A 26,092-nucleotide genomic window follows, 5' to 3' on the forward strand; every position below is an offset into this window, starting at 1 on the left:
ATAGCGCAATATGCAATGGAGAGAAAAAAGAGGGAAGAGGATGGAGGCAAAGAGCGCTGTGCAAAATTATACACGACTATTAAAACAGAATTAAAAAAATATAAAATACAGCGTTGTAACAGCAGGGGCTGAATAGCGTTGGATTTGTCATCTCAGGAGAGAAGCTAAAATTGTACAAGACCTCGCTCCAATACGTTAAAATACTTGCAGCCAGACTCAGGATAATATTTATAAGGCAACTCCTTAAAGCTGAAATAAATGATATGGCTTATTGATGACAGTGTCAGTTCCTATTCCAGAAATGTTCAGAGAAAGAGGGAGATGTATACAAGGCCGTCTACTGTTTCTTAATATTGAAGAATGTGGCTTAGTTTCCCTTGTGTGGGCCAATTGTAACATTTTTAAGCCAAGGTTGAAGAGAGATGCGCACTACAGCATTTCTTCGGCAACATCCTACAGGGGACGTGTGAACAATGTAAGTGTCGAGCCAAAGTACGAGATAAGCATCTCAGCTGCTCGCAGCTCTTCGGGGCGGATAGCACACTGAGGATAGTGACCCAAATGAGAAGGAAAGGGGCGGGGCGAGCCAGGGAGTGGCTAAGATGTACCCCATGAATACTTTCTTTCACTTGCTGATGGTCTGTAGCTTTGTGACGGAGCAGTGGCACAGACTGACAACTACCACTGCAGGAGGGAGGTGGGGGTATTATTCTTCCGTGGCCAGAGGTGGGAGCGAACATAACATAACAGGAGCGAAGATACAAGTGACAGCCCGACGGCTTCACAACTGGAGTTAGAAGGGGGACGAGAAAAGCTGCATTCGGCGTGTAGTTTAGCTACGCGGTCAAACTGACAGCCTAAGGTTTTTGAGAGATGAGACAACTTGCATAGCCTTGGTTTACGGTCACTCACCTGTGTACCTTCCTTCGGTATTTCGGTGCCGGCGGCTGACGGCTCCTCGGGAACCTGCGGTGCCGGTGCCGTGGTCTCCATGGGCGGAAGAGCGCGCCCGCCTTGCAGCCGGCTTTTCCAACGCATCCCACCAACCAGCGACTGAAGCCGGCCCCTGCAATTCTCGTGAGAGCCTAGGGAGCACTTTCGCCAAAACGCACAAAAAACAAAGAAGCTTCGTCCGCGCGCACTCTCTTTACTAGGGTTCTTACAATGAGAGCAGTAAACATAAAATATAGACAACACGAGGAAGTAATTACAACCAGCGCTTTCCTTTGTGAATATAGATGCACCGCAAATAAAAATCCACTAAGTTTCAGTTCCTGCTTCATTAAGTATGCAGGTTGCCATGTTGGAGTGGTACGAATTCATCCTGTCATTATGTTTAGGGGTGGGCGGCGTCAGAAAAGCACAGAAGTATACGTATTTATGGTAGTAAAGACTTCCATACCTGTTTCACTTTTTATAAATGGCACATATTTATAATAATATAAATGCGTTACATTAGGAAAACAAGTCAGGTCCCGGGCCGCGCTGTGATTGGCTGACGTCACGGGGGTGTCCCGGGCCGGCAGCCAATCACAGCGCGGCCCGGGAATGACGTCACGGGGGTGTCCCGGGCCGGCAGCCAATCGCAGCGCGGCCCGGGACAAAGGGGCGGGGCTTAAAAAAAGCACCAGAAACGCCCCCGAATCGCGTTTTCGTGAGAAAGCGCGATTGACAGCCTCTGCCTCCCAATGGCTAGCCTCCATTTATGGAGCTAGCCAATTGGAAACAGAGGCTGTCCTAACCTCACTACTAAAAACAACAGATTTCGACTGGGAGGGGCTTTGCCCCTCGCCAAAAGTCGAAACCTAAAAATGGCAGAAAAATGAAGTAATACTATTTCAAAATGTGCCGGATTATGCCGCATAATTTGCATTTTCATGCCGCATAATTTACTCACCCTGCCACATAATTCCAGTGGTCCTGATGTTAGGGTAAAACAATGCAGTGATTTTGTTCCTGTTTATATTTCACATGCTTTAATTAATCTTGCTTTCCTCAAGAGTGCTAGCTATTTTCAGCATGTGTGTTTCTGTATTTCATTTCACAGCATATTACTCTCGGATGATGCACCCTTTGTACTTTCGCCTCCACGTGTTTATAACAGGTTACTGTTGAGCACTTCGGAGTTGATGATGAAGCAGTACAACTTTCACATTATGCCTGTCTGTGGGTCAAAAAGGTGTTCAGATTACATGATCATTCAAAATATGGCCTCTCTGCAGAGCACAAAGAGCAATGGTCCTGCATTCCAGTTGTGATTCTATGCAAATGTGTGTGAAAGAGCTACTTATTGGTCAACGCAACAAGGTGAATGGAAAATAATATATTGTAGTTGCTCATTTAGCTTAAACAGCTAACAACCATTGACAACACCCAGTCGAGGGTGTGCAGTTTGTTTTAATTTTAATTATAAAAAAAAAAGCTTTCTTTAGCCGGCCCAATCCGATTCCGCGTGGTCTCTTCTTAGGGGCCTCACATGTTCCTATTCTGCCCAGGGCTCCACATATCCTAGGACCGGCCCTGATTATACCGCTACTTGTACTTTGTATACCTTTGTAACCTGCACACGTCACTTTTTCCTCCTATAATGTACCTTTTGCTACCTCTTCTTGTATATTGTTTGCTCACATTTGTCACTTTTGCCTCATGTAACTTAATGTTTGCTGTTGTAAATTGTTCACTTGTAAGTTTCTCCTCATGTACCAGGACTGTTCCTTTTGTGAAGCGCTCTGACACCTTCGGGTAAAGTCCGCGCTATAAAAACGCATAAATAAATAAAATAAAATTGAATGCCTGTACTATAAGTCTCTCCTAGCAGGCTTCGAGTAGAATCTACTGCCCAATCTTCTCAAAAATTCCCGAATAAAAACACAGACCGTAAACAGAAGTTTTACAAGCGAACGCAAATCATGTCTAACCTCTTTCTAAATCATAACAATTGCTAGAAAACTACAAGGAGATAGAGCGTCGCAAGAGACGTTCTAGCTGTTTTCTACTCTATTGTTTTCTTTCGCTCCACCCATTTTCTCCTGCCAAGACCAATGAGAGACGAACACACCTCCTGCCCACTGCCAGCTGTCTTCCAGCGTCGGAAGTTAAAGCGGAGAGTTTGCGCATGCGTGACCCTTATGTGCTACGTACGGGTCACGTCACGTGACGTCCTCCTCGCTCGCTGGTTTCCTGTGATGGGAGCGGGTCACTACCGGCTGTGATTACAGCGCCTGCCAGCCATGCCTTACTACCACCAGACCTGGGAGGAGTTTTCCAGGGCCGCCGAGAAGCTTTACCAGACCGACCCCATGAAGGTAAGGGCAGCAAACCGCGTCACCACTGCACGGCCACCGTGCACAGTTTCGAAACTGTACGTGATCGTATAAGACCTATTTAGTACACAGATACGAGCCTACATACATAAGGCAACTGATGGAATGGAGATTAAGTAAAATAGGAGGACATGATTACCCCCTCCAGTCACTTGCATAAAAGTGCTGAACGTGGCGAGAGAAGGGTAAAATATTTGCTATTTTGTTAGAAAAAATCGTGAACTTTCTCTGCCTAAACCGAAAGGTTGGCATTTGTGAACATATTGGAATATGCCCGACATCACCTTCACAACTGGAATCTGTGCTGCAGTCCAAGCCAGCATTGATTGACTTGCACAATGTATAATGAGTACGCGAATGTTAAAAGCCGGCTTCTCCACTTAATATGTAATGTTAATAAAAATTATAGAGCGCATGGCTGCCCCAGAAATGGGGCTTCCCACAGAAGACGAATATCGTAAACCAAATAGGGAAGAAGAAAAGGTGGAGGCTAAAACACCTAAGAAACGAAGAGCCTAGTTTTTAACTTTTTCCCTGAAGCATAGGTGCCTCTTAAAGTGTATGAATCTACGAACTGAGACCACCATGTCTAGTTTAAGTTCAGCATCCGTGCACAGATATATATATATATATATATATATATATATATATATATATATATATATATCACGTGGCAGACCGACATCTGTTGCCAGAGCATTGAGGAAAGGTTAAAGTTCATGTTTAAAAAAATATTACTTTCACCAACTGTGAATGTAGTGATCTAATCGAATATACTTACTATAATGCCACCTTGCCTTAAAGAAAAACATATTTTTAATCTGAAAGTTTTAATACTATTTTTATGTTTGCTGTATCATTTACATATCATATATTTTGCTGGCTTGTTCTTAGGATCTCCAGCTTAGCTCTAAAAGCCAATCTCAACGCTACCTGTGAGTGTACAACTTTGCCAACATTCTAGCACACCTACATACTTGATTTCCCTGCGTTATGAAGTTGACGGCCTGTTGTTTAATATGACGGAAACTCACCAAACACCTTGAAAAGACAGGCTGGAGAATCCTCATTGCAACATATCAGTAATTCCTAGTCTGTATATAGAAGAAATAGGACCCCCTGCTGTCGGCATTCTTTTGAACCTTCACTTCATAACCTTCTTTCATCCTTAGTCATCCCTCCCTGCTGCCTTACACAGACCTCATCATTGCAGCGTTTTAATACTCCTTTCTGCTGCGTCTTTTTGAAAACCCGTAGCAAGCTGAATGGAAACGTCTAATCCATTTAAGCTTGCCATTCGTGTCCCGTCCTTTGATGAAATTGTGATACACAACTCTAGGTTTAATTTTTAAAAGAAATGTAGTCCTCCGCCTTTGAATTTTATAATGTTGACCGATTGTGGCAAAACTGTTCCAATAAATTATTCGCTCAATTCCTCCCCACTGTCCCCAGGATTATCAGCATTTGCTGCACCCACTTTTTCTCCTGTTGCCACAAAAGCATTTTCCTTCCTTTTTTTTGTTTTTTGCTCAAGAAGTATACCGTGTATGGTATTTCCTGATCCATAGGGATCCTCATTAGTGCTACTTGAAGGATCCAGTTTTTGGTTCGGTAAATGGAGCTAGTGGGGTATGATTGGTTGGTTGGCTGGCTGGGTGATGCTGGGACTAAGGCTATTGTTTGACTATTTGAGAATGAGTGATACAGGAATGGGATACATCATTGGGAGTCCTTATTAAGTTACTTAGTTTGGCACTTTTTCCTAGGTTAGCCATCACACTGCCATGGTTGAATAGCAGCAGCGGGTCCTCTGCTAAGATGGAAGAGCTGGACCCCACTGCTTTTTGAGTAGTACTAAACGGAAACCTAATAATCTAACAACTTTAGCAAAGCACTGCCACGCCTTTTAACTTTGATTCCTAAGAACAGCCACCACCTTTCACTCCCGCTCCCGCACTCACCTCGTTCCACTGCAGGGCTCCTACCCTGATTGTTGTGGAGGGTGTTGTGCTCTGCACTTCAACCTAATTGCTCGCAGCTGGCGGGTTCGGTGGAGGCGGGCTCGGACGGTCACATGACCTAGAGCTTCCCTCTACTTAAAGCAAATGCCATTCCTCATGCGCAGTGGTTTCGCCGCAGGCGCACCTAAGGCAAGCCCATCTGCGGGCGTCCGAACTGGGACAGGGGCCACGACCCCTGCCCAAAAACGCTCAAAACTAATTGTCTTTTCTGCTGATCAGCTCCTTGCTCTTCGCCCCAGAGCTAAACAAGGCTGTACTTGGCTGCCAATGGACAGGACAAGCTCCAAACTATGCCCCAACTGCAAATTCTCCCCTTACTCACCACAACCATGCCAACCCCCTCATCAACCCAGTCCACCAATAACTTCACCTTCCTCATTCTTAACCGCCTCTCATTACCAGAGCATAAAGGGGACATTTATGACCTTCTGGCAGACGAACGACCCAACGCCTTATTCCTCACAGAGACCTGGCTCCATGAAAGCACTGGTCCTGACGTCGCTTCATCCTTACCTCCCAATTACGCTATCGTTAGGAAGGATAGTCACCAAAACAGGGGATGATATAGCAATTATCTTCAAAAACCATCTCCAATGCAAATCTGATCCACAAAACTTCCCTAACTGCGAGGTTGCCCTTTTTAAATCTCTCTAAACCCGAATTTCACCTTCTCAGGCTTCTTAGTCTACCGTCCGCCAGGACCCCCCAGTCCCTGGTCCTTATCCTTCCCTAACCTAACAACCCCTTTCCTTATACACTCCAAAAACTTGTCAATCCTAGGTGATCTTAATCTTCACCTAGATGACCCCCATAACTCTATGTGCAGCAATTTCATATCTGATCTAGCTTCCATGAACGTCACGCTCTTTAATTCAGGCTCACACAGCCAGCCATCTCCTCGATCCCATCTTCTCTAACCACCTCATATTCACTGCACTCCTGCAGTGCCTTTAGATTGGTCGGACCACTTATCTAAATTCAGTTTCGCACCCCCCCCCCTCCCAGCTCATCCCTTAAAATTCCTAAAAGACTGGAAAAAATTGGATATAAGCGCCCTTAATCAGCTCCTATGCTCCAATCCACCCTCTGCTCATTCCAATATTGAAACACTATCAGGAGCTATTGAAACACTATCAGGAGCTATTGAAACACTATCAGGAGCTATTGAAACACTATCAGGAGCTATTGAAACACTATCAGGAGATGTTGACGGCTGGCTCTCAGGCGCCATAAACGCCTGCCTCCCCCTTACTCAGAAAAAACGTAAGAACCATCGAAATCCGGCTCCGTGGTTCAGCGAATCCTTAAAAGCTGAGAAATCTGAATGTAAGCGCCTTGAACGGAGATGGAGGAAAGACTACTCTCCCGACTCCAAAGAGGCCTACAAGAAGGCAAAAAAAACACTACCGCAATCTATGCACTACTGCTAGGGCCAGCTTTGTCTCTAAAACTATTTCTGAGGCTACTAATTGTTCTAAAACTCTCTTTGGTCTGGTCAAAGAGCTGGCTGGCTCCGAGACCACTACAAAACTGCCACCCCTGAACAAAAACCAGTGCGAAGAGCTCACACAATTCTTCACGAAAAAAATTGAAACAATCTATCTGGATATAGCTAACTCACGCTCCAACAGGACCCTGCAACCACACACAACCACATCTCAAGCCACTACCTGCCCTTCTACAATCGACTCTCCTCGCACTAACTCGCACATGGATTCCTGGCCACCTTTCAACCTGGACTCCCTGAAAAATATTTTAGGGAAATTAAAATCTGGCTCGCCTAAGAACCCTCTTCCCATCTCAATATTAAAACAACTTGACAACCCCCATCTATCCCTGATTCTCAAAACCCTTAACTTTTCCCAACTAGAATCCACAGTCCCTGCTCACTGGAAACACGCCATGGTGACTCCTCTTTTGAAAAAGCCTACGGTGGACCCAAGCGATTTATCCAACTATCACCCAATTTCTCTAATGCCAGCTTTCTCTAAGATCCTTGAGACACATTCACTTCTCCCAGTTCATTGAATCCAGTCATATTCTCCATCCCTCTCAATCTGGCTTTAGAACTGGATTCTCTACCGAAACTACATTACTGGGAGTATTAGAGAACCTGCGTCACCATCTTGATCGAGGAGACACAGCTGCGCTCATACTGCTCGACCGCAGCGTTCGATACGATCTCACACACCCTACTCATCAATACACTAAGCTCACTGGGCATTTGTGGCCCAGCATTGAAATGGATCTCCTCTTTCCTTACACACCGTGCATTCCAACTTTCTCTCTTCACCTTATGGGGTACCCCAGGGATTTGTGCTCAGTCCCTTTGTTTTTTAACTTGTACGTCAGGCCTCTAGCATACATTGCCGAACAAGCCGGTCTAACCCTATTCACTTACGCAGATGATCACCTTTTCCCTTTCAAGCACTGATCCTGGCTCCACCTCCCGCCTTCAATCCGGCTTAGGGAAAATCGCTACTTGAATGAATGACAACCTCCTAAAATTGAATGGCGGAAAAACCGAAGTCCTGATTCTTGGTAAAAAGAAAGACCTATGGAGCCAGTCACACTGGCCTGCAGAGATGGGCACCCTCCCGCTGCCCTCCAGACACGTCCGTAACTTGGGAATTATTATTGATGATGCCTTAACCATGCACCAGCAGATAATCGAGGTCTCAACCGTCTGCTTTACCATCTTGCGTTGCCTTAGGAAGATCATCTGGATGTTGCCAAATGACACCCAAAAATCTGTGGTCCATGCCCTTATAACATCCCGTCTGGACTATGGAAATGTCCTTTATTTGGGTGCTAACAAGACAGTGACAAGACGTCTGCAGCTGGTACAAAACTCTGCCGCAAGATTACTGTGCAAAATTCCCAAAACCGCCCATATCTCTGGACATCTACGCGACCTACATTGGCTCATGGTAGAGAGTCGTATCAAATTCAAAACCCTGAGCTACATGTTTAGAATCAAAATGGGCACTGCTCCACAATACCTACAATCCCTTGTACGTCCCTACACTCCCTCCCGCCACCTCCGATCTACATCTCACGGAAACTTTACTGTACCTAGAATCAAATTTGCCAGGATGGGTGGCAGATCTTTTTCATACCTAGGTCCCACCTTGTGGAACTCCCTCCGGCCTAACATCCGCAAAGAAACCATCTACACACGCTTTCGCAGAGCCCTTAAGACCTGGCTATTCAACCAATAACTCTGTCTATTTGTATTAATTACATTTTACCAGCACTTTGCCCGTCCAGCGCTGGGAAATCCTTTTTGGGTAGCTGTCGTGCTCTAAAAGCTCAATAAATAAATAACAAAATATAATTTTCTTTTTCTGTACTGGCTCAGTTGTTAAATTTTAGGTGAAGGGTTGGGCTGTCACAGAAGCAGGGGGAGATGTGGGCACTCAAGTACGCATGACTGTTAGGCATCTGGGGCGGGCCAAAGAGTCATGCGCACTTAGCATGTTTTACACCTGGCTGTAATGCACAGCCTGGGTGGAGAACATGCACAGGCTCCTGGACCCTGTCTGAGAGCCTAACCACAGCAATCAGACCAATCGTGGCGCTGCTGTCATGCTGTTGACAGCAGCATTGTGATTTGCTAGGGGATTCTGGGAGCCTGTTTGCTTCTAGTGCTTCCGTGCGACAGAAGAGGACGGAGGAGGTAGGCTGCGGCAGGTAAGTGAAAAATGTTTGGGGAGGACTAAATACCCTGGCCTCCTTTCATGTAGGTCCGGTCCAAGCCTTTGCTGATTTAGAAGGTCATCATTTAGTTGTCCCAATATTTGGATGGATTTTTGTGGTATAATAATCTCTCTTAAATCACTGACGTATAGGTTCAAGAACTGTCATTTGATCTATAGCTTTTGTTGATGATGGCCTGAGCGTTTTTCCCTTGTACGCTTTTATTGGCTCCCTTTCGCTGCAATGCCTGGTAAGCAGGGCATGTTTTAAAATCTTACGGTATCGTGACCTTCAGTCATTGAAGAATTTGTCAGATTCCGAAACATAGTCCATTAATGGTTTACTACCTACAATAAGGTATGTACCCTAGCTATCCAGGCAATTTTCGACATTTATATTTTTGGTGTGTTCCCACTAGATTATTGCTGATTTTATTATCAAGCTATTATGATCACAAGTGATTTATTTTAAAACTACAAAGAGAGCAATGTATATAAAGTTGTTAGACACCTTCCTTTAACACCGGTCACATTTATTATTTCTCTCCAATGCCCAGCCTTCCCCATGTCCATTTATAAGAAGCCACATTCGTTCAGGACACCAAACCTGCATGCAGAAACTTTCACCATGCACCCTCCTGCAATTTGCATAACAGAGAGGGACTCTGCCCAGGCTCAACCTCTGATAAACATAACCTTGGTCTGCGTGCAGATTTGCGAAACCCTTTGTTTTCAATTACATTCGAAAGCAATACAGAACTACACACCTTCTTAAAACCTTCATCCGTCCGGACTCTGGTACACTATCTGGCAGCATCTGGGTGCTATGTATTTTCACACATTACCCTTTTTTGCCATGTACCAGAGTGTCGTGAATTCCCTATGTTTTGGGGATTACACCCAGTAGATCTTCTTAGCCCCCAAAGGAATTTCCTGCCTCAATAGAGAAACGTAGAACCTCCTTCTCTGGGATATACTTGCAACTTTTGTAGGGTGTTGATAATCGACAATAGACGCACAAATGTTGGTGTTTTACAACAATTTAAGATTTAATGTGTACTAATCTTATGTAAATCATGTTTGTCAGAATTATCATTATTCATATTTCAGCAATGACAAATATTGTTAGAGTAAATAATTTATAGACCCGAAACATTGTTCGTCACACATCTCTAACGGCGAGTTCCATGTTTGTCTTAGTTTCATTTTAGTTTTATTCATTGCTGTGTCATTTAAAAAAAGAAAAAATACCGGCAGACCATATAGTTTTCAGTTAAGGGTCCCAAAAGTCTGCATGGTTCCCGGCAACTGATCTTTCTCTCTGCTCCTCCTTAATTGGTAAGAATTTATAAAACTTTAGTTTCCATATATATGCAACTGGTAGGAGTCTGATCGCTTGAAACCCAATTGTTGCAACATACAACTGAACAATGCTTTCATTTGTAGCATTTCTGAAGTTCTGAAGTGTTAGCTATGACTTTTTTTTGGGTTACCTTTATTGCAGAACTGTAGCATGTTCACAAGGTCTGTTTGAAAATACGGTAAACTCTGCAGCCACATCAAACGTTCACATTTAGCAAGAAAATGTAAAGTTCCAATTCAGCTAAAGCAAAGCAGATTGGAAGCAGCAAGACTTATTGACTTTGCCAATGTTTGTTCTGATCAGAGCAACATCTTTTTTGACTTAGTGGAAAACACAGTATTTGATTGAGCATAAAGCCCAGACTGATTCACTGTCAGCACACGTTTGTTATAGACAAGATAGTTGGCCTATGTGTGTGTGTGTATTTGTATGGTTTTATTTAGTCTGTGTGTGTATTTATTTCCTTATTGGCCCCGTCATTTGCTCTTGGGAGCTCAGATTTAAATTGAATGTGACTGCCTTTAATGTATCTTTCCTAATTAAAGAACATAATCAATCAATCAATCATAACACTTGTATAGCGCACTACTCACCCGGAAGGGTCTCAAGGCGCTTGGGGGAAGGGGTCCGCTACTGCTCGAACAGCCAGGTCTTGAGTTGTCTCCTGTAGGCGAGGTGGTCCTGGGTCAGCCGAAGGTGGATGGGGAGGGAGTTCCATGTCTTGGCCGCCAGGTAGGAGAAGGATCTGCCTCCGGCAGTGGCTCTTCGGATTCGTGGTACGGCGGCGAGGGTGAGGCTAGTAGACCGTAGCTGGCGGGTGGGCGTGTAGGTCAGGCGGTCGTTGAGGTACTTGGGGCCCAGGTCGTGGAGAGACTTGTGTGCGTGGGTGAGGAGCCTGAACGTGATCCTCTTTTTGATGGGGAGCCAGTGCAGGTCCTTCAGGTGGCCGGAGATGTGGCTGCGTCGGGGGATGTCAAGGATGAGTCGGGCGGAGGCGTTCTGGATGCGTTGGAGTCTATTCTGTAGCTTGGCTGTGGTTCCGGCGTAGAGGGTGTTTCCGTAGTCCAGTCGGCTGGTGACGAGGGCCTGGGTGACCGTCTTCCTGGTTTCGGTCGGGATCCATCGGAAGATCTTGCGAAGCATGCGAAGGGTGTGAAAGCACGATGAAGAGACGGCGTTGACTTGTCTGGTCATCGAGAGGGAGGAATCCAGGATGAAGCCCAGGTTGCGTGCGTGGTCTGTTGGCTTGGGAGCGGTGCCCAGGGCTGGGGGCCACCAGGAGTCATCCCAGGCGGAGGGCGATGGTCCCAGGATGAGGACTTCCGTCTTATCTGAGTTCAGTTTCGGGCGGCTGTTCTTCATCCATTCGGCGACGTCTTTCATCCCTTCGTGTACGTTGGTTCTGGCAGTGTCGGGGTCTCTGGTGAGGGAGAGGATCAGCTGGGTGTCGTCGGCGTAGGAGGTGATGTTGAGGTTGTGTTGGCGAGCGATGGCAGCGAGAGGTCTCATGTGGACGTTGAAGAGGGTGGGGCTGAGTGATGATCCTTGCGGGACGCCGCAGATGACTTCGGTGGCCTTGGATCGAAACGGGGGGAGGCGGACTCTGTGTTCTTCCGGCGAGGAACGAGATGATCCACTCCAGTGCCTTCTCTTGGATGCCGATGTTGCTGAGGCGTTGGACTAGGGTGCGGTGGCAGACAGTGTCGAACGCTGCAGAGGTCCAGGAGGATGAGTGCCGCTGTTTCCCCGTTGTCGAGCAGGGCTCGGATGTCGTCGGTGGCTGCGATGAGGGCGGTCTCGGTGCAGTGGTTGGCTCTGAAACCGGACTGCGAGGGATCCGTTCGTCTCGAGGAAGGCGGCAAGCTGTCTGTTGACGATCTTCTCGATGACTTTGGCAGGAAAAGGGAGGAGCGAGATGGGGCGGAAGTTTTTGAGGTCTGTGGGGTCCGCTGTTGGTTTCTTCAGTAGGGCGCTGAGCTCGGCATGCTTCCAGCTCTCCGGGAAGGTGGCGGTGTTGAAGGAGGTGTTGATGACGTCCCGGAGTTGGGGTGCGATGGTGGAGTCGGCCTTGTTGAAGACTTGGTGGGGGCAGGGGTCGGTTGGAGATCCGGAGTGGGTGCTGTTCATCGTGCGGGCTGTGTCTTCGGTGGTCACCGTGGTCCAGGTGCAGAGGGTGGCGGTGGGGTGCGTTGGTTCGACGGTTGGGTGCGTGGGTGGAGCGCCGAAACTGTTGTGGATGTCGGCTATCTTGCGGTGGAAGAACGAGGCAAGAGAGTTGCAGAGATCTTGTGAAGGAGTGATGTCGTTGTTGCCGGTGCTGGGGTTGGAGAACTCCTTGACGATGCTGAAGAGTTCCTTGCTGTCGTGGGCATTGTTGTCCAGTCGCTCCTTCAGTGATTTTTTCTTGGTGGTGCGGATGAGCTGGTGGTGCTTGCGGGTGGCGTGTTTGAGGGCGGTCATGATTTGTTCCCTTAGGTTCCTAAAAGTGTTCATTCAGAATGTAATTGTTTAATACATTTCTGTACTTAAACTTAAATGTGTGAACCGAGCTAGTGGAATAGGGCTAATTGTCCTTTAGAGCTTACCATAAAACATGTTCGCCACCCAAACTGCAGAGTAATCTTTGCTTTCTGTAAATCTAAGATGTCGTATCCCACATCTCTGGGCTGAATATAGACAGAACCGGTGCTTTGCAGTACAATATTCATGTCTTGGATCAGAAAGTACTTACCTCATAGATGAGGGGAATGCACGAGCGTGTGCGATTCCAGGTCAGCTTGAAAACCCTGTTTTTCAACTACTAGAGGTCTCGCGACCTGCGCGTCACTGCTGCGCAGTGCAACGCTGGTCGCGAGACCTAAAAAGCAAATATGAAATACCATTCTCATACCAATATGATAGGACCATTTTTCTCACATCTTTGAAAATTTCACAGCAAAGTATTACATGCCTGATAATTGTGCATATCTTAAATGAAAAAACAGAACTCTCCTCCAAGTCGGGGAACAATTGTGTGCGGATATTAATCTTCAACCTCTTGTCATCTTGGTGTATCTGCAACACATCAGGTCCCCATTGTTTGGTAGTATTCTCACCATAGTCCCCAGGTTTTATTATATTTTTTTGGGGCAGCCTTTGGCCTTGCATACCTCCTTTTTTTGTTTTTACATGTAGGCTCATTGGTCCATGCCTTGCTGCAACTCCTGCACGGATGGGTGTCCCTCGATCTCCATAGGCCTTCTATGCTCTTGTTCCTTTTTGGGATTCATGTTGTGGTAGATCACATTTGACACCCTACCTTAAGATGGGCTCTGATTACATTTTTTTGAGGTTTTTACAGTAGGGGCTACCTGTAGCTCACTACCCTGAGGTTCAGCTGCTGCCAGGATCATCTGTGATGTCTAAGCTTGTGAGGGTAAAACATGGGTTACTTGTGTTCCCGGCCTCAGTTTTGTAACTGGGCTTACTGTACTGAATAGTGCAATTCATTATTGGTGTCTGCTAAGATATTGTTGCTATTCATGAAAGCTCTGTGAAGATTGTCAAAGAAAAAAGAGGAGAAAGTAGAGCTTCTGGTTCTTTGGCTATGCTGTTCCACCCAACCAGATGACTGGTATTTTGCTTGTGACTTTGTTTGCTGTTGTCTAAAGTCGTCTGAGCGTTTATCAGAACTGTGCTTCACCACTTTCTTGAGTAAATTTGTCTCTACTCCGTTCAATCATTAGGTAGTAGGTACTCTTCAAAATCTCTGTTTAATGTACTGTAGCCTCAACGCTTGAGGTTTCTGCTACTTAACAGGCTTTGCAGTGAGGGACACAACCCAAGATTATGCTCTTTAGTGCACAGAAAACTACTCTCTACATTTAACAAGCATTTGCAATGCAGCAGGTCTCACATTTACCTGAGTTTAAGCTATTGGCATTGTAAACAACAATGCCTTTTATTTGTTTTAAAAACAAAAAACTAAATAAAAGACAGTTATTTGCAATGTCAATAGTTTAAACTCTCGTAAATGCAAGACCTATTGCATTGCAAATGCTTGTTTTCAATGTAATCAAATGAGCACTGGTCGCCATGTATCACAGTAAGTTAGAAACCTTGTCCGGTGAGGTAAACGCTCAGTGCTGACATTTGCGGAGAGCTGCATGTCATTAGTTTGAATCCTAGCTATGTCCGCCCATCCCTCCCAAAAAAGTAGTGTAAATTATGTACGGTTAAATATAGTCAACAACACCTGTTATTTACAGAGCTAAGAAACAGCCGAGGTGGTATATGGCGTGCTATAAAATTGCAAGCTATTCTTATTTCTATCTGTCTAGTAAATAGCTACGAAACACTCCCACGCGGAAATAGTCTACGAAGACATCCGAAAAACTGAAAACCTAAAGGATACAAGAATTGGTGCTACTGGCGTTGTAAATGGAAACGAGGCAAACCAAGTAAAGCCTTTTGTGCCCAGTGTGCTGCAGATGGGTCTTCTTTGAATAATGTTCTGCCGGTGACCATTTGTGCGGCTGAGGAGTGCTATTCATCAGCAGATACAAGCCCTAAGGCATGTCTCCCTTGTCCCCGCTACCACACCCCTGACCGGATGCTGTCTGTCTTTCTGAACACATGTTCACCCGACGGGATTTATTTTTTAAACTGAAACTAACAGGAAGAATTGCTCTTTTGCTTTTTAAGTACATGTGAAAATGCTTTGTAGAAATGCATTCTATGCCGGTACATGGAATGCATTTTTAGAAGCTTTTTCATTTGTACGTTAAAGGCGAAACCACATTACTTCTCTGATAACTTATTGTAAAAATACTCCTGTTGGGTGAGCGTTTTGTGTTCTAAAAGCTCGTTGAATGCAGTTTTAACAAGACTATAAAGTGTCTGCCCTTCTATGTCCACAGATACAGCACGTTTTGGATACAGTGTGTTTAATGCATTGTTAAGCTGTCTCTGCGGGCTACTAACAAAATAAACCAATGAAATAAAAGGAATTCCAAAAGACACTGCCTGGTGCTAATAAAATGTATAGACGGAATGTGTGCGGAGCTTAATGCCCATATCCTGAATACAGCATGTCTCGAAGAGACAGCTCAAGTGCTGCCTAGGCGAACCTAAAAACAATGGTAAGCAACCACACACTTTAATACCTCTCAACAAATAGTTGGTAAGCCCACAGTAGGTCATTTGCAAGCAGACCGCTTGAGCTGTCAGATAGTAGAAGCTTAAAAATAACACCATAGTCAACTACCAAGGGTTACTCTGTTGTTAATGTCCTTCTTCCCAAGTTGTGAACCTGAGAAATAGGCAAGGGCTTATCTGGGAGGAGACTGCCTCTACGAACTGTTAATGTCACGGGCAGAAAGTCTATAATGCCCCCAATGAGGGTAGAACAGTTTAAATTAAAAAGGGGGCAACCGAAAGGAAATCCTTGGAGTGTAGCTGCAGAATGGCGATGCCGCCATTATTGTCCCTGTGCCACATCATCTGCTGTATTGGAAGGTTAGTGAATCATACAGTCTTGGTGGGTGTGTAGGGCGTCGGTAGGATGTTAAAGTGGCCTTGAGAAATACAGTGAGCCAGTTTGAATACAATTAATAACTTGTAGATGGCTCTTATTGGGCTGAAGCATTGGTTACACTCACTGTCGGTGGTGTTGAAAATACCAAATAAGCTAAAGAAAACATGTTAAAATAGGATGTGCTACATATTTATTATGACACAAATGCAAAAACGCAATAATTAAAAAAATCTAACCTTTACTACTTAAACTTGCTACTGTACAACTTTGAAGTTATATCTGACTTCACCACAAACAGTCCCAGAGGAGATTTTTCTGATTCATCGTTCTACGAAAAGCAGAATCTGTTACTTTCTAAAGAAACGTCAGAAGCCACTTCTGCAAACAAGTGCCGGAAGTGGATATGAATGTGTGTGTGTGTTTGAGACCGAATTTAGAGAATCCTTCTGCAATATCTTGAACCCCGACTTCCGCCCTCTGAAATCTGCTGTATGTTAGGGCAACTAGTTGTGTGCTGAGGTTCCGTGCCCTGGGAGCAGCATGCTTAGGCTGAATAAGTTTACTCGAAGGATGCGGTGAGTAGACCTCAATTTCTTTGGCTGTTTGCAGCATCCAGTCAGTGGTAAATTTTGCTCAACACCGTGAGCCCCCGTCATGTTATCTCCTCTTCCACTGGCCGTCTCATCCTCTTTCTGGGTGTGTCTACCTGTCCCTTGGTGTGTCTTGGCCTTTGTCTCTAGCTAACCACTGTGCTTCGAGAAATGACTGCCGTGTGCCACCAACGCAAAAACAGACCACGAAAGTGAAAGCGCGCCATGCGCGCGCTGTGTTCAAACGCCAGCTTCCGGGCACAGGAGATGTGCACACCGTATGCGTGAACATCTCCGGTCCGTGCGCGCACATGTTTTGTCCCCTTTGCGCACCAAACCGTCAACAATAGTCGGGCCAAGGCGACGCGGCGCATGCATGCGTTGCGTTCGCTAGACAAGACCTAAAAATGTGAGGGTGATTTCTTGCCTTGATTTTTAAATTCACGATATGAAAATGTACGCCTTTACCTTTTTAGGGCAAGCCTATGCAGCGCACATGCGCTCTCTACGTGCTGTGATCTACTTCTGTCAGCTTACACCATGCCCATCACTATTTGTTCCTTGACCCGCCTTTCAAAATTCCTTTGGTTTGTTTGTTGAATGCTTTTAAGTTTGTCCCGCCTTTTTGCTGTTTTGTTCACGCCCTTGAGACTGACCTTGTTACATTGCTTATTTTATGATCTGCAATATATAGTGTTCGGGCACTACTTTTTCTTTTGCCTCTGCATGTTTTGTAGCTTTCCTGTTAGTGTTCTGATCTCTGCTGCTATCTCCGAGTGCCGTCTGCTGTCTGTGTTGCCTTTGCTCTCCCTGTGTTGGTGTTGCCTTTGCTCCCGCACCTCCTCCCGTTGTCGGTGTTGCCTTTGCTTATTTATTTATTCATTTATTTAAGAGTTTTATATAGTGCTAGCCAGACACAAAGGTATCTGAGCGCTTAACAACATTTGTCAAGTGACTGTCGAGTATACACAGAATTGTAACAGTAAACACAGTGCTTCGAGACGGGTCCTTGATCTACATATGTCACGTAGCCTTCGAATGCAGAGTAGTAGTCATAGTAGAAAGGGGTGGAAGGGTGCGGGTCAAGGAGAATGGGCTCTTATGAAAGTGATTGGATCCTCAGGGTGCTCCGTTCCTTTTTGAGTTGAACAAGGTGGGTTGTCGAAGGGTTGTTGCGCCAAAGTCTTTCTGCGGCTCTGTTTTCATCTTTCCGAGGTAAGTTCAGTGTTGAACCACGATCTAGATAGAATGTTCTTGATTTTTATTTATTTTTTTGTTTCATGGGAGCTATTGGGTCCAACATGGTGGTCATAGACTTGTTGTACTGTGAGGTAAGTTCTTTTGTGGACCTGTCGCATGCAAAGGAGGGGACTATACTTAACTGTTCTTCGAGGTGAATCTGGCTCCGTCTTCTCGTCCAGCGAAAGTTTTCATTAGTGTGAGGCCGTCGCTGGGTCTTTAGATTATTATGGAAAAGAATGATATGGTGGTCTGACCGGTCAACAGGGAGGGTACAGTCAATGGTGATTGAGTCTTTGTGAGCTATGATGGCGTCTAGGATGGAGCCTTTGTTGTGTGTTTGTTCAGTGCAGTGTTGGGGCAGATTGTTATTGTGAAGGAGCTCATTTAAAGTTTGTATCAGCAGGTTGTTTACCTCATTCCAGTGAAGGTTTAGGTCTCCTAGTATTAGGTTGTTGGCTTCTGCGAGTGAGCAGTGTGTTATTAGGTCGGCAAGATGTTCTCCAAATGCGGGGGTGTTCCCTGGTGGATTGTAGAGGAGGTGGCAGTGAAGCGTTTAATGAGCATGCATTTAGTCGTCCTCTTGAGTTTCTCATTAGGGGGAGCCATGGGAATATTGGTGAGATGAGCTGGGGTCTCATCATTCTTGGGGTGGTATGGTCTCTACCGAATCCAGTGGTTACTTGGATCACGGAGCTGGGGTGACAGTAGGAGTTGCTTTATAGGATTCTGCAAGATCCCTCGCTTCTTTTATGGACATTACCACGCTTGTTCTTTTGGGCCTGTGCGGCTGGTTCCTGAGGGGGGTTGTTTTGCAACTGATTCATTGGGCCTTGTGGTGGTATGTGTGTTTTTTGCAGGTACCTGTGTGTGTGTGAGGGGGCGTTGGGAAGTGTGAGTGGTGGGTTAGATAGGATTTTATTGATGTCCTGTATTGCTATTTCTAGCTGGTATTCCAGCCGTGCCAATCTATGGGCTGTATTCATGGCAGAATGTGTGGGAGAGTCATTACTTGGTGTCCAGATCATGGTCATCTATTGATGGGGGCACTTGACTGTGTTCCGGGATGGGGAGATCTTATCAGTGTGGCTCCTTGTGCTTCTGATATCAGGTTCTTGGGGGTGAGTTGTGGCAGATTGTTTCGGGAATTGTCTACTTCAGTGGGTTTAGTGCAGGTAGGGAGTTTGGAGCTGTTGTCTGGTTTCCTTTGTTACTAGCTGGGAGTAGTGTTGAGTGTGGTAGGGGGAGAGGGGCAGGCTGTAAGAGGACTGAAGTGTATCTTCTTGGACGAGCCTTGTGTTTGACGTGGCTAATAGGAATGAGATGTGCGGGTTGGAGAGGATGGTGGGGTGGGGGGTTGGTTGGTGGGTTGGGTTTTGATCAAAGGATTGTTTTGATTACCATGGATGGTTGGCTTGAGGGTAGAGTTTTGTTCGATTGGTAGTGGAGTGAGTGAAGGCGAGTGGGGAAGAGGGAGTCCAAAGCGTCCAGGTTGTCATTGTTGGCTTGGATCAGGATCGTGCCATTGCTGTATATGGTTGCAAAGGTGTTGCCATTTCGTGTCGGGTGGTTAGATATTAGGAATGTTAGTTTGCAGCTGAGTGGAGTGCTGGTAGTTTCAGCGATGTGGAGGTGGGATCTAAGAATGGAGTTCCATCCCAACGGATTTTGGGTGTGGAAAAGGAGATCCATTTTCTGCATGCCCTAAGCTGAGTAGGCTCGGAGGGGGGGGGGGGAGGGTTACATTGTTCTGTGTCCTTTTTATTCTGTCATGTGTGTGCATTGTTTTGCTGTTGAGAACTGGGAGTCAAGGGAATGGTAGGTGCCTTCAGCGATGGATGCTAATTTTCAGGGGATTTTTGTGGAGGCCTGCCTAGAGTTCATCCAGCTGGGTTAGACTTAAAGGTGTGCTGCATTTGGTGGCAGACTCTTTTTAGACAGCGTTCTGTCTGTTACTAGTTGTTGCTTGCGCCTGTTTCATTGGGAATGTCCTGGTATGGAATGGTGCCCGAGTTAGGCTGCCCCCCTAGGAGGAAAAGGATTGTCATAAGTGTCCCTGGACTCTGAGATCCACCATTTTGTGGTCCGGCATCCAGGAAGTCAATGTTGGGGCTAAAGTTAAATCTGGAGCGTTTTTTGTTAGCCTCACTACCTATTGGTGTATGCTGGGGTTAAGTTGTATGCAAAAATAACAATTGATGGACAGAATGCAAAACAATGTCATACATTCACCCCAGTACAGAGATCTGGGCCTAAATGCATCGTTTTTTTGCTCGCCATGCCATTCCAGTTTGGTCCCAGCCATATGCAAATCAGTCTTGACCCTGCGCCCAATGGGAACTGTCCAGCCCGAACTGCCAGGCCAGGTCCTCCCTGGACTGGAAACAAGCATCCTAGGACCAGGGTCCGGGTTTCACCCCTCTTCTGCCAGCATAGCTTGACTCCAGTGGCATGGAGAGCACAGGACCCACGTCTGGGCATATCCGTCCCACTCGGGGTGACAAATGCAAAAAGAACAATTGATGGACAGAATGCAGAACAATGTCATACATTCACCCCAGTACAGAGATCTGGGCCTAAATTCATAGTTGTTTTGCTCACCATGCCATTCAGTTTGGACCCAGCCATTGTGTGTCTTTTGGGGTTAAGTTATAGCTGCTCATTAAACTTGGCATATCGGGCTTGGTTTTACTCCATGGTCTGATATGGTCTTCGGTATGCCTGACCCTGTGTGGCCACCATTTTAGGGTCAAGCTTCCAGGATGTTAGACTTGTAGGACTTGGTGGTAAGGCATCACATTCATTTGGCAAGATTTATCAAAAGTAAAATTGAGTATATTTATTTTATTTATTTTTTGTTTGCCTGGTGACTTCTGCTCTTGCTGGGCACATCAGGACTGCGGGTGACGATTATTGCCGGTGTTCCTGGTCGCCTGTGGCCGCCATTTAGGAGTCTGGCCTACAGGATGATTCAATTGCTGGACAGAATTGATGGTTAGCCATCATTTGGCAGGATTGATAGATCGTTATGTGCCTGGTGACTCCGGGTCACATCAGGACTGAGGGTGTTATCGCTGGTGTGCCTGGACCCGCTGCGCCGCCATTTCGGGTCAGGCACCTGTAGCGTTTTCACCAGAGCCACTTCACTATTCCCCCCTCCCCAAGGCCACGCGTCGTGTGGTTGCGCAGGTGTTTGGGAACCCGCATTACAGGTCGGCCTGCCCTTTGAAAATGCGTCAATTCGGTTCATCCCGGACTTCACCCTCATGGTCCAGCGGCAACGACGCACCTTTGAGGTCAAGAGAACATTGCGGATTGAAAACCTCTAATACATGATCCTACTTTCAGCCAAGTCCAGAGTCCTGGATAATGTCAAATCCTAGTACTTAACAATGCGGATCGGGTATGGGAATGGCTCGAAGGAGGACGAAAAACCAACCAGCAACTGCTCGGAGAATTCACACGGAGGCGACAGAGACTGACACCCGGGAGCTGACCAAATGAGGAGGGGAGCAGGGAGGGTATGGAGAAGTCCCGTACAATGATGGTAAAAATAGTGATTGCGTCCAATCTGAGAGGCAAGAGGGCCACAGAGGGTTTCAGCAGGTAACGGAGACTCTTCTAATGTCCAGAGCAAAACATTAAAGTAGGGTCCACATCTTAGTCAAAACTCAAAATGCCTATTTAACTAACTGATGCAAGAGGGCGGGAGGGCTGCTGCACATAGTGGCGGAGCCAGCCAACCCCAAGTTAATATTGTTCTATTTGGGCAACAGGCACTCTGCAAAATTGGGAAAGTGGGTAGTTCTAAACCTACGGTGCAGGGTAGCATTGGAGGGGGGTCCTACAAGGGAGAGTAGTTCACACATTTTAAGGTTGTTTGTTAGATGTTGATTGTGATTTACACACTGACCCATCACCGCAGGCAAGACTCACCGGGCGGCAGTTAAGGGACAGGGTTGGGGAGGGTGAAGGGATTAGGAATCCAGACACCAAACACCTGACCACAGTTAAGTCACCTCAGTCTATGACCACACTGGGACTCCTGATATGGAATGTGAATGGTTTAAGGGACAAAATTAAGTGGACTATGGTCCTGCAATACTTACGTAGGCTCTCCCTTGACCTGGTACTTCTGCAGGAGACGGACCTGCGAGGCAACCATTACCTAGCACTAAATAGATTAGGTTACACTCTTGTAGCTCACACAGGCTTCACGCCAGATTCCTGGTTAAAAAAAAAAAATCATGCCCCGGTACAAGGCTGCATCTGGCAGGACCCACTGGGCAGATTTGTGTCTCTGACTGGGACATGGGAGGAGGAGAATCTAAATTTATGTTCAACATACATTCCACCTAATTTGCATGCAGAAACCTTCCCTGAGCTAAGCAAAACACTACTAGGAATGCCTCCTGGAGTGCTCATACTAGGAGGGGACATGAATGCGGTAATGTTGCACGATTTGGACAAGACGACCGTGCCGGTGGGGGGGGGGGGTGTAGCCCCTGCGGGCATTCGCGAAGGTTATGGACTTGTCAGACCTATGGAGATTGCACAACTCTACCAGTAAACAATACACTCATATCTCTGCTGCACATGGTAGTGGGTCACAATTGGACTACCTCTTCACAGAATGTATGCATGTGGGACACTTCCGCGGGGCACAGCACAAAGCAAGAAGCATATCCGATCACTCACCGGTGGAGGCTCTGCTTCAGGGTCCAATTGGGGACCACACCATGCCGCCACGTATAGCACCCGGGCACTTCCAGAACCGAGAGTTTCAAATTTAGTTCAGAGCGAACGCAGCAATATTTTGATGAAAACACAGGATTGGTCGATTCGCATTGCACCCTATGGGAGGCATATAAAGTGGTGGCCAGAGGATATATACAAGCAGCAATATGGGGACTCAAGGAGAGGCGCTCCAGGTGTGAAAAGCTAGAACACGAGATTGACTTTTTTGAACAAACTATACCGTGTGGCGAATCAGATGACTCTGGGCTGAGGAACATTGTATGCCTTAAACAGGGCTAAGGGATTTGGAGGAAGGGGCAGCGCGTCAACATGCGATAGTAGCACAGAGATGGCTGTAGACCTAGGGGACCTGTCCAATAGGCTCATCGCATGGCTAGAAAAGAGGGATAGAGAGCGCAATTGGGTCGCAGAAATCCTTATGAAAGACGGCACAATGCGAGGGCCTGGAGCAGACATTGCAGAGTCCTTTGCATCCTACTACGAGTAACTCTATCTAGCAGCGACAGATCAAAAGACTAGAGAGGGGAGTTGCTTAGAGACATCTCTCTTCTCTTTCAAGAGAAGACATACCTTAAACCGGGACCTGGTGAAGGAGGAAGTGGAGGGGGCCACCCGAGACCTACAGTCCAGAAAGGCGGCCGGCCTGAATGGGCTACCCACAGAATTTTTTTAATGCATAGCAATAGGAGTGGCACAAACTATGCTTCATATGTTACAAACCGCACGGGAGGAGGGGTGCCTACCCAAGGACCTGAGACTAGCCACGATCATTCATTCCAAAGAAAGGCAAGGCCACGGAGCTGTGCAGCTCCTACCGGCCTATCTCCCTATTTAACTTTGAAACCCAGTGTTTGGCAAAGGTGTTAACAAATTGACTTCTCCCCATAATTTCGACCATAATACACCCAGATCAGTCAGGATTTATACCACATAGAAGCGCCAGGCTGAATCTTAGACGCTTATATGGTGTAATGCACGCCACTGCGGCGATTCCTCATATGCCTGCTGCTCTGTCACTGGATGCCCGAATGGCATTTGACAGCATTGAATAGCCCTATCTTAATGCAGTATTGCTCAGATTGGGCTTTGGTCTGAACTTTTGCGCATGGGCCCGCCTCCTTTATCGGAGACCAAATGCCCGCATGTGGGTAAATCGGTCGACTTCCAGAGCATTCGCGCTTCATAGTGGACGCGACAGGGTGTCCACTCTCCCCGATACTATTTGTGCTGGCACTAGAACCGCTAGCAGCATGGTTCCAATGGGACCCCTAATCTGGGGCATAGATATCGGGGGTGGGATGAGCTTTTCTCGCTGTATGCAGATTACGTACTGCTCTATGCACACAGACCTAAACAAACGTTCCACAGACTCCTAAATAAACTCCGGCTTTTTGGCACCTACTCTGGTTACCAGATAAACTGGGACAAATCTTATCTTTAATCTCACTGGATAACTTCCACCACTCACAACTGACTGCGCTACCCTGACACTACACAATAAATTCAAATATTTAGGCATCTGGATCACAAGGACAGTCGAGGAATTCCTAAGTCTAAACATATATTCCAGACTGGCGAGGCTGCGCGACAACATAATGCACTGGCGACGTCTACCGATCTCCCTCATGGGCAGAGCAGTACTGTTTTTATAATGATGGCCCTACCTCACCTACTCTACGCTCTGCCGTTACCCCATACAAGATCCCAGACACCTTCTTCAAGGCCATCGAGAGGGAGCAACGCAACCTTCTGTGGGAAGCTGGCAAACCACACTTAGCACTGCTCAAACTTCAGCCTCTGGGTGTATGAGGGCGGCGTGGCGGTCCCAGACATCCGAAGCTATTACCTAGCGACCCAACATATCAATGCCAATGGCTGGGTCTTTGCACCCCACACTGAGCCGGCATATAGGGTTGACTGGCTTCGATGAGGACACCTAGCGGCCCTGTACCACAGGCGAAGGAGGAAACTGCTCCCTGCCCACACGCAGTAGGTCTCACGAGCGTGGCAAGTAACTACTAGACTGTTGGGCTGGTACTTGAGGCTGACTCAACACACACCAATGTAGGAAAGTGGCGCACTGGGTGACGTGGGGCGCCTACAGGGCTTTCACAGATGGAGCCTAATTGGCTTGGACACCCTTGGAGACATATAGCGGGCGGGAGAATGCTTACATTTAAGGAACTCCAGACAGAATACCAAATGGCTGACTGAAAACAACTCCGTAACCTACAACTGAGACATGCCCTATGACGCCACATAGCAAAAGGGAAACGCTGCCTGAATACTCCCCACAGGAGGATAGATTGCTGCTTGACCCCATGATAGACAAAGCGACCTCCCTCACATACCGGAAGATAATGAACAACCTCCCCGAACTTCTAGGCCCTTTGATAGCAGTGTGGGAATCTGACTTTGGGCTTCTGGAAGATGACCGGCAGGAAGCAATCCAGAGCCCCAGGGGGTTGCCATACGTGCAAGCTTTAGATTGATCCAGCACAGTCCTACAGAGATCTTCCCCCTCCTCCCCGAGAACGCTCCACCTCAAATTAGGCAGGTCAGACTCTTATCACTGCGTTATGGGGTGTGGAAGGGCAGGCAACTTCTTCCGTATTATCTGGGAGTGTCCCAAAATTCAACACTACTGGACTAGGGTGGCTGGAGTAATGTCTGAAGTGCTGGGCACACACATACTCCTGCTGCCATTCATTGGACGTCAAGGGTGTGAGTCCAGGTTATGTTATGTTATTTTTATGCTTCTATAGCGCACGGCCACTCCATGGAGCATCCCGGCGCTTTTTCGAAGGTACCCACCAAATGAGGGAGAAACATAACACTGAAGGGACATGCAACACACACATAAAAAAGCAGCACCAGTCTAAGGGAAAATACATGTTTTAAGGGCCTTTCGGAAGGACAGCAGGCTAGAAGCCTGTCTTAGAGAAATCGGGAGGTCATTCCAAGCACGAGGAGCTAAATAAGGGAAGGACCGTCCTCCTGCTCTGGCGCGCTTGATAATGGGAACCTTCACTTTGGATAACGCAGAAGATCTGAGAGATCTAGAGGGCTGATACCAAGACAGTCGTTTGGAGATGTATCTAGGGCCAATACCGTGCAAGGCCTTGAAGGTCGTAGTCAGGGTTTTAAAAAGAATTCTTTTGTCAATCGGTAGCCAATGTAAGGTTGAGAGAAGAGCAGTGGCTCTGGCTCTTCTTGGGAGGCCAAAGACAGCTCGGGCCGCAGAATTCTGAGCAATTTGAAGACGCCTAACCAGATATTTGGGAAGTCCCAAAAATAAAACATTAGCGTAATCCAGCCTGGAGCCAACCAGTGCCTGGACGATTTTCCTATGCTGGATGGATACTAAAGGTAGAAATGTACGCAGCATCCGGAGGATGCCAAAGCATTTCCCGGTGAGAGAGGAAATATGTGGTCCAAAAGATAAGTCGCTATCAATGATCACTCCCAAGTTTTTGGCCTTCAGGGAGGAACTAACGGGAGGAAACATATCCTGCGGCCACCAGGGTTTCCAATCCGGCTCGGAGGTACACCCAAAGAAGAGCAGCTCCGACTTGTCGGAGTTGC

The 26,092-nt window shown here is 46.7% G+C and overlaps 1 protein-coding gene across 1 annotated transcript in view; it reads left to right on the forward strand.

Moving 5' to 3' along the window:
• Window positions 1–3,118: 3,118 nt before the first annotated feature.
• The window catches only part of SRP9 (signal recognition particle 9), an 84,099-nt gene continuing 61,125 nt past the window's right edge, over window positions 3,119–26,092 (forward strand). Inside the window, exon 1 of the mRNA XM_078647529.1 lies at window positions 3,119–3,305. Coding sequence (XP_078503655.1) covers window positions 3,231–3,305 — 75 coding nt within the window. The 5' untranslated portion in view covers window positions 3,119–3,230. The remainder of the gene's footprint in view (window positions 3,306–26,092) is intronic.

Source organism: Lissotriton helveticus, chromosome 6, assembly GCF_964261635.1.
Source record: "Lissotriton helveticus chromosome 6, aLisHel1.1, whole genome shotgun sequence".
NCBI classification, from domain to species: domain Eukaryota; kingdom Metazoa; phylum Chordata; class Amphibia; order Caudata; family Salamandridae; genus Lissotriton; species Lissotriton helveticus.